This window comes from Labeo rohita, chromosome 5, assembly GCF_022985175.1.
Source record: "Labeo rohita strain BAU-BD-2019 chromosome 5, IGBB_LRoh.1.0, whole genome shotgun sequence".
NCBI lineage: Eukaryota > Metazoa > Chordata > Actinopteri > Cypriniformes > Cyprinidae > Labeo > Labeo rohita.
This window is the reverse complement of record NC_066873.1, coordinates 1,901,454-1,920,993: the sequence shown is the minus strand read 5'-3', so window position 1 is coordinate 1,920,993 and position 19,540 is coordinate 1,901,454. Positions and strand designations below refer to the sequence as shown.

At 35.6% G+C, this 19,540-nt stretch overlaps 1 protein-coding gene across 1 annotated transcript; it reads right to left on the bottom strand.

Annotated features, from left to right (window-relative positions):
• Positions 1-271: 271 nt before the first annotated feature.
• On the bottom strand, positions 272-19,540 carry zgc:152816 (uncharacterized protein LOC777712 homolog). The gene is made up of 19 exons (XM_051110981.1): positions 19,433-19,540; positions 16,477-17,023; positions 15,719-15,827; positions 14,954-15,000; positions 14,738-14,854; positions 11,751-11,876; positions 11,474-11,641; positions 8,420-8,541; positions 7,237-7,582; positions 6,822-6,900; positions 6,646-6,662; positions 6,397-6,519; positions 5,320-5,445; positions 4,171-4,314; positions 3,906-4,036; positions 3,173-3,260; positions 2,835-2,964; positions 2,182-2,303; positions 272-609 (listed from the first exon to the last, which is right to left on the bottom strand). The coding sequence occupies exons 2-19, from the start codon at positions 17,014-17,016 to the stop codon at positions 559-561; spliced, it is 2,586 nt and encodes an 861-aa protein (XP_050966938.1). The 5' UTR covers positions 17,017-17,023; positions 19,433-19,540; the 3' UTR covers positions 272-558.

Below are 19,540 nucleotides of genomic sequence, written 5' to 3'. Positions count from 1 at the left end.
AGGCATAATGTATTGGTTTGTGGTAAGATTCATTTGTCATGTCTGTTAAACTGATGGTAAATTGTACACAGATTTATTAATAGTTTGGAGGCCACTTTCTTCTGTGAGGTTTAACCATTTTAGATGGTGATCAGTGTTATGATGTCAGAGTAAACCTGCACTCGCACACACGCAGTGTATTTCATTACAGATCATGACCCCTGGAGAGGCTTAAAAGTAAGCTGCTCTTATTAAAGTGGAAATGGAGATGCTTGCATACCATGCATACAGGTGACAGTAAACAAACTGGAGTTTATTTCAAGAGCTTAGCGTAACACTCTCCTTCAGCTGATATACATGTTCGTTCTGCTTACTGTTAAACATCCAAACCATTATAATGGCTTCACAATTTTGTCCACACGCATCTGATTCTCACACACACGCACACGCTTACTCTTGTAACGCTTTGAAAAACAAAACATTTGAACAGAAAGAGTATGGAAACTAACTGGAATGAAAACAAATAAAAAAACAATGAATCAAAAGTACAATGTCTTTGTCTCCTTTGTGTTCTTTCACTCAGCCATCTGGGTGTCCATCTGTCTCTTCCACCACTTCAGCATGTTTAAGCTGAAAATCAAAGCGAGATGTAAGTTTATCCACATAACCAGGACAAGAGGCATAGGAAGCATGTCATTTCATTGGCTGTGAGATCAGATGCCAGATTGTGTCTTTACAGAGTTTTGTCCTACATCTTCCTTAACAGAATTCAATAAAGAAGAGTACTATTAGAAGGATAGTTCACCCAAACACGAAATTTGGTAATATATTATTAACACCCATTTTATTCAGGCCATTCAAGATGTTGACTTTTTTTCTTCTGTAGAAAAGTATAGAAGATTTTTAGACAGAACGATGGTCCTTGGTGATTCATAAAATGCAAGTCAACGGCTACCATCACTTTGAGAGTTGAAATAGCACGTACAGGCATATTTGTGACCCTGGACCACAAAACCAGTCATAAGTATCACAGGTATATTTGTAGCAATAGCCAACAATACATTGAAGGGGTCAAAATTATTGATTTTTCTTTTATGCCAAAAATCATCAGGATATTAAGTAAAGATCATGTTCCTTAAAGATATTTTGTAAATTTCCTACCGTAAATATTTCAAAACTTAATTTTTGATTAGTAATATGCATTGCTAAGAACTATATTTGGACAGCTTTAAAGCCAATTTTCTCAATATTTAGATTTGTTTGCACCCTCAGATAATGCTAACAAACCATACATCCAATGGAAAGCTTATTTATTCAGCTTTCAGATGATATATAAATCTCAATTTCAAAAAATGTACCCATATGACTGGTTTTGTGGTCCAGGGTCACATATCCTGATGATATATTGAGGTCTTATGAAGCGAAACAATCAGTCTGTGCAAGAAACTGAACACTATTTGCAATATTATCTGTAAACCAGAGTCTCTGGCAATGGGAAAGTTAGGTTATTTTCCATGAACTGCTTCATTTCGTTTTAATGAACTGATTGAATTCACCAGTTTATGTAATCATGCAGTGACATACATGCAATTATATAATTAAAGCACCCAAAGCCAATGTGAAATGCGAATGTTTTACATGTCTAAAGCACATAAGGTGAACAAACTAGTGTTCGCTTCATAAGACCTCAATATATCATCAGGAGCCACAGGTATTAATTTTGCCTGATTTTTTCGTCTCTCAAAGTGATGACAGCTGCTAGCTTGAGTTTTATGAATCACCAAGGAGCACAGTTTCAGCCACTTTAATTTTCTACTGAAGAAATAGAGTCATCTACATCTTGGATGGCCTGAGGATGAGTAAATTAACAGTAAAATTTCATTTTTGGGTGAAATCACCCTTGAATTATTTAATATGCATGAGCAAATTTATATATATATATATATATATGAAGAGTTCAGATGCAAAAGCCTCTTAGTCCACCTGACGTTTTTCTTTAAAATAAGCATTTTTATCAGGCTTCTATGTATAGGTTTCTATCTAAGCACTGGTACTTCTGATTGGTCTGAGGCTGGGATTTAGTGAGCTTGAAGTGAAAGTATTTGATGGACGTATACTATGTGTCGAGAGCATTCACTCAGTATCATTATCTCATTTTTGACCGAAGTGCCTTTTAGAGGAATATATATATATAGCAGTCACCTTAAGGTTGTTGTAGTGTTCAAGGCTGCGGCAGTGCTCTGATTTTGCTCTGTTCTCATCAGTGTAGAATATGTTACACAGCTTGCAGAAGAAACCAGTTACTGGGATGACGTAGTTCACACCTGAAATAAGAGGAGTGTTTACTGAGATAAGATTTACAGTTTTTGCTTAGACACTACTATCACAATTCATTGGCATAAACATTTTAAGCCACCAGAAAGAACTGACAAATACACTACAAGTGTTTTCACACGGGTTGCAAATATTAACCTCAATTAAAGCATTTTTAAAACTGAAGACCTTAAACAGACCTTAAAGGCAATACAATGTCAAATTAACAGCATTCTTTGGCCATTTTTGTTGTTCGTGAAACTATGCCGGAGATGCAAGTTTTCCGAAAATGCACAAAGCGGATGGGGAATATGTAGGAAAAGACCATTAATATATTTGTGTTAAATGTATCTAAAGTGACATTATGAAAAATTATAGCCATTTCAATGACACTATGAATTGCAAGCACATCCAAATCTGTCAACAAGACATTTTTTTAATGCAACAGTACTTTTATTTTAGCATATGCTTTGAATGAAGCTCTAGTGGTTGTAATAATGCAATGACCAATTCTATTACAAGCAAGTGTGTGATGAACTTACCCACAGTTTGGTCTGGCTGATAAGGGTTCAGAGGGGTTTTGTCCAGCTGATTATCCTCCTCCGAACCTTTACTTTCACAAACCGGATCCCCACCAACACCTTCACAATTCGGTAAAGAACTGTGCTGGTTCTGCGAACACATATTTTCTCTTACGTGATTTTTACTGACAGAGATATCACACAAGCCTGACACTTGGCTACTTTTCCTTTTCTTAGATTCACCCATTTAAAAATGTAAATCAAAATGTTATTCCAGCATTTAAGCATGACACTTGAGATTGAAACGTTACTATTAAGATCATGAGAACACGTTTAGTCAAATGTTCCCTCTTGATTACCTGCTCATTTTCTGTCCTTTCAGTGCTTGGTTTAATTTCTTTTATTTCCTTTTTTATCTCTCTCTCCTCTGCGCTGTCAGGGTGTCTCCTGTGAGCAAAAAAACGACAGATTACTACAGATAGAAAATAAGTTCTTTGTTACTTTCACAATGGATAAAAACTTTCACATGCATGCTCATGCAAAAAAAGCATATTAAAAAAGTTCTCTGCACTGGATGGTTTCAAGTTGAAACACCTTTATGATAGATATTTTATATTACAAACACGCAGCTCTTCGCTTCTCAAGACGTTAACTGATGGACTGGAGTGGTGTGGATTACTTGTGGATTATTGTGATGTTTTTATCAGCTGTTTGGACTCTCATTCTGACGCCACCCATTCACTGCAGAGGATCCTTTGGTGAGACAGTGGTGCAATGCTACATTTCTCCATATCTGATGAAGAAACAAACTCATCTACATCTTGGATGGCCTGAAGGTGTTTCAATTTTCTGGCTATTTTCTTTTTCAGATGAACTACTCGTTTAATGAGCTGAACTACAGAAAGGTGAAGTGGATTCACTGGATATCTGCTGCACTGATATTTTAAAGTGTTTTCAAACTGTCTAGGGTCAACTCTACATAAGGATGGAAATGTACTGCATTTTATTATTTGTGCATCCACTCTATTCAGTAAACACTTTAATGAGGTGATTTCAACCCTGCACCGAAATTAAGAAAATGCATTCGCCTACCATCTAATCAGTGAGTCCCCTTTCCTGCACATGGCTACCTTCAGCACCGACCCCCAAAATTTGCAAGGCCGCCGAGTGTACAGCGCAACCATCCTTTCAGCCGCCTTCGTACTTTCCAGTTGCATGTAACACTGAAAAGCAACAAGTTGAGGCACAGGAAAAATGAATAGCATGAAAGGGTCACGATGACATTCAAGAATATTCACAAATCCTCCTCTGTGCTGCTCATCAGAGGTAGTGATGAGGGAAATGTGTGTATACGTACCGTTCCTTGATACCTGTGCAGAGAGTAGCCAGTCACTCTTCCAAAAGGCTTTGTCAGTTTGAAGAGGGATTTGTGTGTGTATTTCTGTCGCCGGTACCGCTGGTTGGGAAGACAGCTGATGAAAACGGACCTCCCGCTAGGGCTCTAAACATCATGTGAGGGGTTGAAACCAACGCGATCACTTTAGTTTCATTTCGTACTCATTTACTTTGGGATAACAGTAATAACAGTTTTCAAAAAAATAATTAAAATATCCTAAACAAAAAAATAATTTTGCCCTTTATATGTCTTTGGCTCCATTATAGGAAAACCCATAATATGCGACTCCAGTCTTCAGTGTCACATGATCCATCAAAAATCATTCTAATATGCTGATTTGCTACTCAGTATTTTTTATGGTTATTATTAATCAATGTTGGAAAGAGTTTTTACTGCTTAATATTTTTGTGGAAACTGTGAAACAACTTTTAAGGATTCTTTTGAAATATAAAAACATTGTAATAAACATGTATTTACTGTCATTTGTGATCAATTTGCATGCAATGCATGCATGCTAAATAAAAGAATACATTTTGTTTTAAACTGCACTTACCCCAAATTTTTGAATGGTAGCGTATCATGGTTTCCAAAAAATATTAAGCAGCAAAAACTGGTTTTAACATTAATAATAATCAGAAATAACAATATACTAAAATAATACAAATCAGAATAATAATCAGAAATGTTTCTTGAGCAGCAAATCAGCATATTAGAACGATTTTTGAAGGATCATGTGACACTGAGAATGATCCTGAAAATTCAGCTTTGAAAATTACATTTTACACTTATGAATTGCAATAAATTACACTTTAACATGTATTCAAAAACATTTAAATATCTTAATTCCTCTAAACTTTTGGCTCCTAGTCAGTGGTGTAACTTTGTTTTAAAAAGTGGGTGGGACAGGAGTGTGTGTTTGGGGTGGGGGATATGGGGGTGCGGTTAATGTACTGACATAAAAGAACTCATTTTTAATGTGATAGTTTAATTCACCCACCCGTAAATTACACCTATGCTGCTAGTGTATATTGACCGAAACAATGGGATTACTAATGAATTGTATGTTATTGGTGTGTATTTGTGTCTAGCATATTGTTTCTAAACACATACCTCTATTGTTTTCATGGTAAGGCACATGGAAACAGACACCGGCCTGCCGCATATCGTCGCCTTGTGATCGCTGTAGAACTGCACCATTTCCTGGGCTTTTTCAGCTGTTTCCAGCTCAATCATAGCCTACAAGAACACAAACACACATAACTGGCTAAAGGCAAAACCTGAAAATTGTATGAGAACTGTGATTAGTAAAACTGAAAGCATATGCGGTAGCATGGTTAAACACAACTGGATAGAAGACACAATAACTGTTGAGAGAATCATCCACTTCTGTTTTGGTGATCACAAAGCCTGATTATAAGCACCAACATCAGATTCTCATCATTTAATTTGGATTCAGTATCAGTTTGCAATACATCAACAGGTCTGTTTCAGTTATTGCATGATGTAATGATAGCTACAGTCTGTTATGTGCATTGACTGCAACAAGGTCAGGCTCACCGTATATTCACATTTTCAAAGATGTTTTAGCTCTTTTTTTTTTTATTTATTTATTTTAGCTCATAATGCATTAACTAATACAAACATTGTCCTTTCAACTTGTAATGTGGTATATGCTGGAGGGAACAGGATTGATTAACCAGGATTAATAAGTGCTTTATAAGTTTGTGTTTTACCGTTAACCATTATGCTGACTAATGATAAAGTAAAACAGTGAAAGTGAAATAAACTACAAACAACTTCAAATAATGTTTTACTGATGCACTGAAAACATGCATACTTGAATAAACAATGTTGGAATTTTCCGGAAAATATTTTTGTTTTTTTTAAATGAAGATTGCATTTAATTGGAAAATTTATATTTTTTTGCTTGCAATGCACTAAACCAAAATTTTTAATTCTGTTTCTACTCCAGTTCGTTGTTGAAATATAAACACTTTCGTTTTATTCAAATGTACATTATATAATGAAGTATGAAATTATGAAAAATGAATGAAATAAGTAAATAAATGCAGCCTTTGAGAACAAGAGACTCATTTATATATATTATAAAAATAGCTGTTTAGGCTGAACATTTTTGATTGCCGATATTTGTGCATCACTAATTTTTACTCACAACAAAACACTGACCTCTTGTTTGAACGTGGATAAAGAATGCTTCACCACACTGCCAAAGGGTGCAGACAGACTGTACAGATCCTTCATAAAGTCAGGAGTCTTTTTTACGGGCCACACCACCACTACTTTACAATCCTGTGAGCATGCAATGACAAAAAACAAAAAACACATGGCTATTATTCATACTGTTGAACTACAACTGTACATGCTTATGTCCTATGACACTCGGTGTCTAAGGTAAAAGAGAGATGTGACACTTACCTTTGGCAAAGTAGAGTCTGGAATAAAAAGGGAAAAAGTGTTACTGTGCCTTGAATTTGGCATGAAATGAAATTTCCTAAATGCATGTTTGTGATCTTATATATTATATATAAATGCGTGCATTTAATCTTTTAAAATGTGTGTTGAGATCATAATATTGAATCAAAATGAATCACCTCCTGCATTGTTGTCCAGCTCATCTAATGTAACAAAATCTTCTATGTTCTCTGGAAATTCTGCATCATCCAAATCACCCTAGAGAAATAAGACGCACATCGCTTTCAGTCAGACGCCATGAACATATTAATGTTGTTTTTGCATATTTTCAAAATGTCATATACCATTACACAAAGTGGATTTTTTTTTTGATGAACGTAATGCATCCTTGCTGATTAATGAATTTAACGGTAAGTGATGATAGATAATAGAGAGTCTTTCACACATCCCAAACATTTGGTTGCACCGACAAACAAAGCAATGATCTGACAGCACCAAACAGCAACAGTGTTCACATCTACCTGTGATTGGCTTACTCACATTTGCTTCTGCATATTAAAAATGACACACTTCACCTTTGAGGTATCAACTCACCTCTTCCTCTTGATTCTGCTCTGAACCTCGCTCTCTATTCTCCTCCTCAGCGGCGTTCGGTTTTTCCTCTTCCATCTTTTCCTCGTCTTCCTTTTTTTCTTCCTCCTCAGTTTTAACCACAGTGTCATCCGTCCCCTCGTCAAGCAGCCCAGGTTCATCCTCCAGCTGAATCCCCTCCTCATCATCGAGTACCTTGTCTTCCTTTCCCATCAGCTTGTCGTCTTTCTCTGTGTTTTCCTGGTTTGAGCTGTCGCTTTTGTCCTTGTTGCTAGACGTGGACTCTTCTCTTTGTCTGCTGTATTTGCTCGAGTCAGATTTTCTGGTCACAGGCTCAGGACTGTTTTCTCTGAAAAAGGGTTTTAGTTAAGGAAGCATTTAAAATAATCTTCAAAAAGTTCAATACATGTTTATTTAACTAAATTTCCCCAAACATGCAGCACTTAGAAATGTTATTTTATTAATAAATTTAGAGGTCAAAGGTTAAATTAAAATTTAATTTACAGTAAATTACATTAAAGTAATTAAAATGCAAGGCACTGCACCATAATGAACGTTAAAATAGTTTTTGAAGTGCCACAGGATCTAAACATTAAAGAGGTCAAATATTTGTACAAACTTGACCGACTGCATGTTTCTCATATTCTGAAAATCCCTTTGCTCTTTAAAATGTCTAAATTGCAAACCAGTTTTGTACACAAATATAAATGCTGTCTACAAATTAATATCTTTTTAATAAAATTATTTGACTGGCATGTTGTAAATCAAAATATTTATAACTGAAAAATACCAAAAAATAAATAAAATTGCATTTTTTTGTCATTTCATTATTATTGTTATTAGTCACTTAATATACTAGACTTGTGGTGAAAATTTAGTTTTTATTATTTATGAAATTTATGAAACATTTATTAAAAAGACAGTGGTATTGTTGTGTGAGACTCTTGTAGGTTATTTGCAACAAAAATACATTGTTTCAACAGACAATCTTGGATGACAAAAGATAAGACAAGATTGATAGTGAAAGATAAGCATTTCCTCCTTCCTTTTAAAGTATTACTTTATATTTAGCATCATTTTTTTTTCTAAATCTCCATTACGCTTTCACAGACTTGCATCCTATTTTGCCCTGCAACCCACTGGTTTAAACACCTTTTTAGGCCTTAAGATATAACAAGTTTCTTACCTCAGGCTAGAGATGTGCGACATGGTCACTTTGATACTTTTGCCCTGAATCCTCAGAGGGTTACTGTGGTAATACTTCACCATGATGTCAGCATCACGCCAGTCAACCATCTCTATCAAGGCCTACACACACACATAGACATACAGTTTTACTGGGGAAAAAAACAATGTATTTGCACAAAGGCTGTCAAAATTAATGCACACAATGATTTTAATGACCTAATTCAGTTTAAAAGTATAATCTATGTGATCTATCAATATCCATCAATCCATATGTGACAAAACCAGTCGTAAGTAGCACAGGTATATTTGTAGCAACAGCCAAAAATACATTCTTTTATGTCAAAAATCATTAGGATATTAAGTAAAGATCATGTTCCATGAAGATGGTTTGTAAATTTCCCACTGTAAATATATAAAAACTTAATTTTGGATTAGTAATATGCATTGCTAAGAACTTCATTTGCACAACTTTAAAGGTGATTTTCTCAATATTTTGATTTTTTTGCACCCTCAGATTACAGATTTTCAAATAGTTGTATCTCAACCAAATATTGTCCTATCCTAACAGACCATACATCAATGAAAAGCTTATTTCAGCTTTCAGATGATGTATAAATCTCAATTTAAAAAAATTGACCCTTATGACTGGTTTTGTGGTCCAGGGTCACATATATGCACTGAACAGACAGAACATTTAAACCACTGGCAGGAGTGAACAACACTGATTATATTGTTACAACTTTGGCAGCAAGTGAAGAGTCAGATTTTGAATTTCACATGTTAAAAGCAGCAAAAATGGCAAGTGAAAAAATTATAGTGACTAAATAGTGATGGCTAGACAACTGTGTCAGAGCATCTCCAAAACGGCAAGTCACGGAAGCAGTGGTTAATACCCACCAAAATTGGGCAAAGGAAAGACAACTGGTGAACCGGCATCAAGGTTATGGGTCCAGTTACACAGAGGAGCAACCACAGCTCAAACTGCTGAAAAACTCAATGCTCACAGTTTGCTGCGTATGATCAGGGCTCTACGCTTACTTTTCTTTTTAGGAGCACAGTCAAAATTTTAGGAGTACCTTCTAATTAATAATCAAAAAAAATCGGATCAAAAATTAGCCTTCCCATTACGAGGTGATATTTGTCTCCTTAAAGTGATTTGCAGAGGAATTTTGCTTTTACCTTTGTAATGACATTTTTCTAACTTTATTAAAAGCATGTCATCTTTTATGTCAAATTTTGTAAATTATATATTTTTTAAACTTTTTAAAATGTCTAATTAAAATAACAGAATAAGAACAAGTAAAATAAAAATAAGTTACCAATCAAATGAAATCAGTATTAACCAAATTAATCTGTACTACAATTACAATGAATAAATATTTTATTTTTTATTATTGTTAATCATATTCATTTATTCATGTTGAGATTAATGTTTTAAATATACCATTTTGAATATAGAAATACTAAATGATTTAAATAACTGAAAAGATACTCTGAAAATGAAACTAAAACTGCCAGTAGGTGGCGGAAAGTCACTGATTTAATTACTGAATCATTCATTCCTGATTCATTCAGGAATAAAGCAAGTGAATGTCTTTATGAATGGGAAATCTATGACTCATTAAATTCGTTTAAAAACGCACGTTCATTCATAAACTAAACACTGCTGAGTTATAAAGGGGTCATCGGATGCCCATTTTCCACAAGTTAATATGATTCTTTAGGGTCTTAATGAAAAGTCTATAACATGCTTTGGTTAAAATTTCTCAATGGTAGTGTAAAAATACCTTTTTACCTTGTCAAAATCACCTCTGCAAAAATCAACCTATTCTGGTCAATGTTGCTTTAAATGTTAATGAGCTCTGCTCTGCTCGCCCCGCCCCTCTCTTCTCTCTGTGGAGCGATGAGCCCATTTACTTTAGCCATGCTTAGCCGCATTTAGCCACAAAACTTGCTAACTAGCACGTTATTAGGAAAGGTGATTGCAAAGATTCATAAAAAAACCCTTACACTCACTTCTGCTGTAAGTGAAGCTGGATCACGAATGATTTGCGCAAACACAGACAGATATATGTAGATCAGGAGGCGCATTCCCTTCACGAACAAAAGTCATCCACTGCGTCTTCAGCGGCTCAGATGTCGGGTGTAAATGACGACTACTATGTTCATTATTACATCCAATAATCACTTAGGAGCCATTCTTGTCTACGTCCCTGTTCCGGCATCGAAACAATGGTGATCTGACTGTTACTGCTCATTCAGGGCGGGTCTAAGGTAAGACAGCCATGTCAATCAACTATTGTGGGAGCGGCCTCTGTGGGTGTGACGTCACACAGACAAGAAGCTGAGAATGGCTTGGTTTGAAAAAGGGGATATTATTTTTGCAGATTAAATAAAAACCACTGGGTGGATTTTTATCATTATAGGGTGTTTGTGTACATACACTGCCAATACACATTAATGTTCAAACAACATGTAAAAGTGAACTTAGCATCCGATGACCCCTTTAATGGAGATGCGCAGCAGCTCAGTTGTGACTTTGTTTCAAACTATTTTTGACGACGAAATAGAGCAAAATCAGACAATAGTGTTATAGTTAGACAATGTAAGTCAATGTAAGCAAGATATGTCTGTGATACATGACTCAATGTTGCAAAAACACATAGAAACGTTTGAAGCTCCACTCAGTGCAAACAAAAATATGCTGATCAGGTCAGTCGCACATTGTGCTCCTAAATATTTTTCATAGTCGTATAGTTGTAGTTTTCAGTCGCAAATGCAACTAAAATGGTCACACTGTAGAGCCCTGATGATGCTGCGTAACTGCAGACTGGTCAAGAGTGACCATGATCACCCCTATCCACCGTCAAAATCATCTACAATGGGCATGTGACCAACACAATATTAATGAGGTTGGTTTTATTATTATGGCTGATTATAGTGTATATTTCCCAAAGCCCTAGTGTGTACATTAAACAAAAGCACGACATTCAGCACAGCTTGAGTTTGAATACATCAGACAACACAAGTTCTTCAAGACAGTAATCCTCACCTTACAGTCAGCGAACTTTGACTGCCACACCTCACCAAACATGCCTGCGAGCTCCAGCACCTCAGCCTCAACGCCCTCCCCTGGGGGCAAACGTGAAAAACAAACCACCGAAGGTGCATTCGAACGCTTTGTTCGTTTTGGTGAAGGCACATCAAACTTGGGTGGGGTCTGTCAATCGCATATATGCAAACAAAAAGTAACTGTCAAAGAAATCCATGATAAATCGATAGATCGTTAAACTAAGTATAGAAGGTGTGATTTTTGGGGTCGTACTCACATAAATGCCTTCAACTGTTGGTGATAAGTAGAGGAACACTGCGTTCTCCTTTATGAATGCTGGTTTCTGCTTGAAGTGACTGACCATAGTCTGAGCCTCCTTGGGAGACTCGAACTCTAAAAATCCCTGTTACCCAGCAAACGAAAATAAATAATCATATACTGTGACTGGAATAAGAATGCATGAATGAGTGAATGGGTGCCGTCTAAATGAGAGGCCAAATAGCTGATAAAAACATCACAATAATCCACAAGTAATCCACACCACTCCAGTTCATCAGTTAACATCTGTGTTACTGTGCAACAGCTGTGTGTTTGCTAGAGAAAATCCATTAAGATGTTTTTAACTTCAAACTGTTGCTTCTGGGTAAAAATGCAAGTCCTCTATCCATAATATTGCTTTCTCGAGTGAAAAAGTCATCTTGTCTGAATCAGGAGTGAAATCACAGATCAAGCACCGTTTACAGGCCAAAACAAACTATGAACAAATATGTGGGTGGCTTCTGATGCTAGAGACAATAGAACATGATGATTTTTTTTTCCTCACTGAAGGAAGCGTTATTATGGACTTGTGCTTTAATTAAAACGTCTTGAAGATTTGTTTCTTTTAGTTTCACAAGATCTTAATTGATGGACTGGAGTGGTGTGCAGGGCTCAACGCTAAGGATTTTTTCAAATTTTTACATTTTCAAAATTTTCACTCTGGCCCTGTCACAAAAAAATTAAATAGTTGCTGTTATCATTGTTTTTGACTCATGTTATCTTTTATTTTAATAAATAAGCTTATATGACACCAAAATTTTACACACCAATTAAATTTCACAAATCTCGACATTTTAATTTCGACACCACACTTAAACCTACTAGCCTAACTACAGTTCAAACATTATTTTATTATTATTATTTTATTACAAATGAAAAGATGCTTTAGGGAAAAACAGCTGACACACCGAAAGAACGCAAACTCAAGTTGTGTCCAAAACCGCTCACTATCCACTATATCGGGTGTCAGCCATTTGTCAGAATTCTGAGAGAACGACTTTATTCCCTACATTCGTTCACTACTTTTTTACCCACAATGCATTCTGATTTTGAGTGTACAACCGATGTACACTCGCTGAAGCATTATTTCCCACAATCCAGTGTGAAGAACCATCGAGCTCGAAGAGACAGCGGGAGAGAGACAGTTTGAATGAGAGCTGCCGTTTACATCTTATTTCTGCTTTAACGTTTTTTCATGCATTATTTATATTTAGAATGTAAGCTTTAACTGAGTTTAATATTTTACTAATTTACAAAATGTACATAAATTATGATGATTTGGTGGATATTTAAAAATGTTTGTTGGTAGCATATCCATTCTGAGGGCGCTCTATGACCATATGCATCTTCTGAGTGCAAAACGCTTAATTTCAGGATACTACAAACAATAAATACATATGAACAATGTAATGTGTGTTTATTTTTGTTGACAGTATGTTAATAGTATTTAATGATTATGAACAACACAAATTAATAATATATGAGGAGGTATGTTTAACTACAATATAAAGTCATTTTAAGTGTTATTGGTATTAATATTATTTTCTAAAATAAAATAAAGTACATTTAATATGAAAGCATATGTGACGAAGATGTTTTTGCAAGTCTCACGCACAGTGTATACGTCACCGTCCGAATTCGTTCGCTTCATTTTGTTCACTTCACTCTTTCTGATATAGCCCACTCAACTGCCATAGACTATATAGGGATTAGTGAATGAGTGAACGAGTGAATGATTTCGGACACAGTTACAGCTTCAGTCTCTACCAGCAGGTGCTGCTTGAATACTACATTTCCCTGGTTACCGCTGTAAACAAAACATCGCCGTGGTTATGAATGCTATTTTAAATGCATCATACATGGGCAAATGAAAAGAAAACGCCATGTAAACTTTTCTTAAAACAGTCAGTTCCCCTCAGAGATACATTCATATAAACCCCATTTCAATTTAAAATAATATTTCCAATATTTTGCGAATTGTGAACAGTGATCTTGCTCTGCCTGCTTCAGTATTTTTTCCTGTTTGCATTCTCTGGCCTCTGTTAACGGATGTCTAAAGAGTTTATAATATTTCCACACACATGACATTTTGAAAAATGATTGCATGCAGTTCGTGTGCAAGCCCAAAACAGAGATCGGTTGAAATATGTCCGGTCGATTGGTGCATCTGTACTCCACCGTATGAATTAAGTATGGACTGATCATTGTTAAAGCTACAAAGCTAATTGTCAAGACGAGTATTAAGACATACTTTTGTAGGCTATTTGTCCGTCAGAGAGGCGTCTCTCTGTGATCGCTTAAAATTTTAAATTAACAAGGCTTAAAAACATGTGCAAATGATAAACTTTTGTGACAACGCAGCAGTGGCCCAATCGGGCCAGTGACAAATTCCTCAACTGTCCCGAACGTCTTTCACGCTGGCCCCGGGCAATTGTGAGTGGCTCCTTATTGTCGAGCCCTGGGTGTGGATTACTTGCGGATTACCGTGATGTTTTCATCAGCTGTTTGGACTCTCATTCTGACAGCACCACAATTCTCCAAATCTCTTATGATGAAAAAACAAACTTCTCCTCTGTACATGTAGGATGGCCTGAGGCGGATGAGAATTTTCTGCATTTTTTTCATTTCTGAGTGAACAATTTGTTTACTTAATGTCACTTCTTTACAGTGCTAAATTTCACCTTTCACATTCCATAGAAAGTCAGTCATGCAGATTTGGAGCAATGTTGAGCGCATCTAAAACATGTTAAATTCAGACCACTAAGCTTTTAAATATCACTGTAATAAAACTCTGTTAAACAACTCATTAGTTAAGAGTTATATTGATACAGGACACTGCTCAACATGTCTACCGCTCAGCAATACAAAACAAAGTTGAATGAACGCTGTGATGAAATTAGAAAACGCCTCACTGTCATGTATAAATGTATAATGGTGTGTGATTACCTTTGCTGGGAACACCAGATGTTTCACAATTGTGCCGAAAGGTTTCCCAAGCTCTAAAAGCTCCCCCACGGCCACAGCGCCCATAGGAAACTTAGCAACTACCACTCTTGTATTGGGCTGAGGATAATATAACCACATGACAAAAAGCAGACATTTGAATCTGAGTGCATAAATGAGAAATATTAATATAAAACAGAAGCACATCAACGAAATTACCTTAGGAGGGTAGAGGTGGTCTGATGAAGTGGACATGTACTGATCCCCTTAAAGATTAAAAAAAAAAAAAAAAGCTAATGTATACATTTTGTGCAATTTTGTTGTTATAAAAATGTATGCATTACCTTATATAAATTAACTTGCACAAGTGAAACTTCAAATTAAATTTCAACATTTAAAGACCTCATCACACAGCTTGGTAAGCCAGTTTCTTTCATGTGTTGATGCATTTCCTGTTTAAACAGGAATTTGGAGCAGGTGATAATTAAAGGCTTGGCATTTCATAATTAGCCAAAAGGTTGTAGCTTATGCCACAACAATCATGAGAGCATTTAAACTGACACAAATGAAACTATGCAGAGGCATTTACAAGGTCAGTATTTTTGGTTCATCTCTTCCGTGAGCACTTACCTGCATCTAAATAAATAAGTAAATATATACGCTTTCACATTAAAAATGTCAATTGTAAAGATGGTTCAATTTCCAAAAAAAAAAAAAAAAAAAAAAAAAAAATAGTATATTTTCTATTATTTGCTACATTTGTCAACTTTTAGGACTACACCAGCTTGCAAAGGGTCTCAAATTTAACAAGCACAAAGGCACAAATGCTTGTTCTAGGGTCTTTAGTTCTCTTTAAGTAAAGAAATAATTATTCTTAAATGCAATAATTTTAATTGTGACAATGACTTTGTAGTAAGCATCATCAAATACAGATGCAAAGAGCAATTCTACTATTTAGTTGTGTGTGAAAAGGAAACTCTTTACCTATGACGGGGTCAGAGCTGTAGGGTCTTTTAGGGGGTGGAAAAGAGCGAGAACTTCGTTCGGATTCACGTAATTTGTGGCGAACACCTGACAGATGGTCTCTCCATGTCTGACAGTCAGGAAAACAGAACATAAGCACTTAAGATGAGTGCGATATGACACATTATAATAAACACCTTCCCCCAGAGAAAAAAAAAAAAAAAAATAAAAAAATATATATATATATATATATATATATATATATATATATATATATATATATATAAATACATACATACAAACACACATAAAATACTAGCCTATATTCTTATGGTTGCCTTTGCTAGAGGTGGACAGAATCTCCAAAATCGTACATCACGGTATGAATATAATTAATTTATCCATATAATGATGCACTTTTGTTTTAAAAGTTAACCTCATGATGAGCTGGACACAAAGAATAAACCTTTCATAAAATTACAATTGTGTGGCTCACGTGTGAAGTCTTAAAATATCCAGTATACATATTCAATAAAAACTTTACTTCACATTGTCTGTGTCGTGTCTTGACTTGTTTGTGTATTTTTGCATTCCCTCACTTTCCAATGCAACGCGGTACAATCCACTGATAGCAGCATGAATGCATTATATCCCCATAAATGTAAATGCTTTTGAACCACATTTTACAAAATGTTAATCATTTCTAGGTATTTTTGTTGTTCTAATTGAATAGTTTTTGTCTTATCGTGTCATATATTTTTTTTTATTTTGCCAACTACCTTTATGGAATTCAGCACACACTTGCAAAGAGAGCATTTGTGTGGAAAAACCGTTGGGTTGACGTCCGGCTCCGTCTCCACAGCCACGTGATCCCCACTTTGTTTTTCTCGGGATGACTTCCTGTAACCAAGGTCCCTTCTTCCTCCTGTGTACCTCTCAACCTTCCTATGCCCTTCCCCTTTCCCGTGATGCTCATGCTCATGGCTGCCGTGGCTCCGGGAGCGCCGCGCGGAGCTGGAAGACAAGGGGCTTCTGCGTCTGTCGCCGGCGCATCTCTCGGGTGTGCTCAGCTTGTCCTGGGAAATCCTGGACTTGTCTCTGTAGTCGGTGTCTGCGGAAGCTGACTCTTTATTGGCTCTCTTCGCTTTGAGCTGCATGATTAGATAAGGGAGGGTCTCCACGCTGATTTCACTTTCTGGAATCTGAGCAAGTGCATCCACATCCTCTGATGACAGGCCGAGGGTCGCATACAGGCTCTGCGCACTAATGGTCTCGGCTTCACCTGTGTCTTCACCGGCACCACCATCAACTGTGTCCATCGCCAACCTTTACAGAGAGTACAGAGAGTCAAGAGATTCTGTCTGAAATTTCACACAGTCAAACATAGAATTAAAATCAATCAAGTTTGATTATGGATGCAACTGTTTTCACAAACTGAGCAGATGAAGCAACGGAGATGGCACCAGAGATTTTTAAAGGACTGAAATAAGTTGCTTTTGCATTAATGTGTGTGAACTACAGAACCAACTTTATATCATTTTATTTTTTGACCCCCTTTTTAACACAAACTAAATAATCATTATACTACAACAATACAAACATAACATGGAGTTTTTTCTTGACAACATGGAGAAGAAATTTAAAACAGTTTTTACACTTATTAACAAAGACTGGGACAAAACTAGTATTGATGACCACATTATCACATCAAGTCTTGAGAGAGTCGCATCATATGACATATGAAGTAGCTGCTTGGGGGAAAAAAAAGTCGCCATCTGGATTTAAGTTTAAAAAAAAAAAAAAAAAAAAAAAAAAAAAACCCTTAAGATTATAGTAAAAGTGCAGTAACCACGTTTGATTACCATTTTTAAAACCACATTTTTGCTACAAATACCACAGTTAAACTACGGTTAGAATACCAAAACCATGGTTAAACTATAGTAACCAAGGTTTTTTTTTGTTTTGTGATGTTTTATTTGTAGTAAAACTATGGTTCATTTATATATATATATATATATATATACACACACACTTTTTTTTTTTTTTATGAGACAGTGACCAATTATAGTCATCTAGTGAGAGCACATCAATATTTTTGGCTCTTTTTTTCCGATAAGCATTTTATAACTTAATTTAACACTTATGTTAACTAGACACTGGTTATCAGTCAATGCTGACACATTAAAATTGCCAAATATAAGGATCATTCTATAATTGTGGGTACATCTTATGTCCGAGAAGTATATTTTTTTTATATATTTTCATCAATATAAAGCCCTGATGCTTAATTTTCTAGTATACAAAATTATATTTTTCCCGAACACACTACTATATTTTGAAAAAATATAAAAAAATATATATATATTTTTTTTAAAAATGATGTTCATATCACATACAATGGTATTCAGCTGTCCGATTTTGTACAGTTGCTCATTCTACTCTGCATTTAAGCATGAAAATGACCTCAAATATAAATTAATTTCACAGTTTTGCCTTTAGTTAGATTATCTTACCAAGACATTGGGTGTGCGCTTCAAAAATAATAAGTGTTTACTGTGATATAACTTGTTTTATCTGTGTCCGAAAAACACATTGTCAACTAAGTTACCCACTTGAAACCCCCCCTCAAAAAGGAATGGTTTGTCCCAATCTCACATAATTTGCACAGTATGATGATATTTCCTTTAGAAGCACATGGATGAAACACTAGATGTTATGTTTTCTCTCTTTCCCCTAATATTGGTTAAACTAGCAAATCTGTGTCAAGAGTGGATTCACTGACTGTCAACAGAGTTACACAAGTTTTTTAAGAATATGTTTTTTTGTTACTATTGCTGCAATTTTTAAGTTATGTTTTATGAAAATATATTTCTAAACATATATATGTTGAGTATAGGCCCAAACCACTAAAAATGTCAACTGTGTTACCAAATAATCCTACAGATCACTTCTATTTATATAGTACTTTATACAATATAGATTGTTTCAAAGCATTGTAAGGTCATGTTTGGGTTTTTGGGAAAAGGAAAACTTTTTTAAAATGTACCCCTAATTACAGAATGACCCATACGTTGGTTTATTGACATCACAGTCCATCACTACTAACACGTCACACTGCAATCTAAAGATTAGAGTTTACAACTGTTTACAACGTTGGAGTACACAACTGACCTAATATTACATTTCAGTGGCATACCTAACATAACTGCTCAGTGCTCACAAACTTATGGCCCAACCCCTTTTTTGGAAATTTATGTGACAGGTTGGACATGTTTCTTAGGAATTTTCTTAAGCCAACTTTTGGTGTAAAAGACTATGGATATATGGGCAATAATATTTTTATTTGAATAAAATTGTACCTTCACATGAAACATATCTTGCATTTCTATTGTTTACATTAAACCATCAAAACAACATTACCCAGCCTCCTAGCTACAGTTAGCCCCACAGCTAACCCATAGCTAAATATGCTGTTTGCCAGACGCATCTTCAAACGCTAAAACTGCATCTCCGCGACATGCTAACATTTGTCGTGAAGGCTCAAATGTAAACACGAGCACGAAACGCGTCGCACGCTGATAAATAACTACCGGTAACTTCGCCAGATGGCTTGGTTAACTTTGGCACTGTTGGTTATTTCATTCCCTTACACCTATAACAAATAAAGCGACCGTAGAAGGACACTCTGAAATTGCGCTTACACAGCAAAATAATACACATCGTTTTAATAATTACCCAAATGTCCGTCAAGAGCGCTCCTTCTTCAATTTGTAAATATCGATAGGACCTCCGGGTTTCTTCTTCTGAAATCTGTTGGTTGCAATTCACTCGAATGGTGCAAAC

What these genes read in the sequence shown, in the direction of transcription:
- zgc:152816 (XM_051110981.1), bottom strand. Translation starts at nt 17,016, where the DNA reads ATGGACACAGTTGATGGTGGTGCCGGTGAAGACACAGGTGAAGCCGAG. An exon ending in CAACAGTTGAAGGCATTTAT is followed by an intron (nt 11,642 to 11,750) that starts GTGAGTACGACC and finishes TGCGATTGACAG; the next exon opens with ACCCCACCCAAGTTTGATGT. An exon ending in AACACTACAACAACCTTAAG is followed by an intron (nt 610 to 2,181) that starts GTGACTGCTATA and finishes TTTGATTTTCAG; the next exon opens with CTTAAACATGCTGAAGTGGT.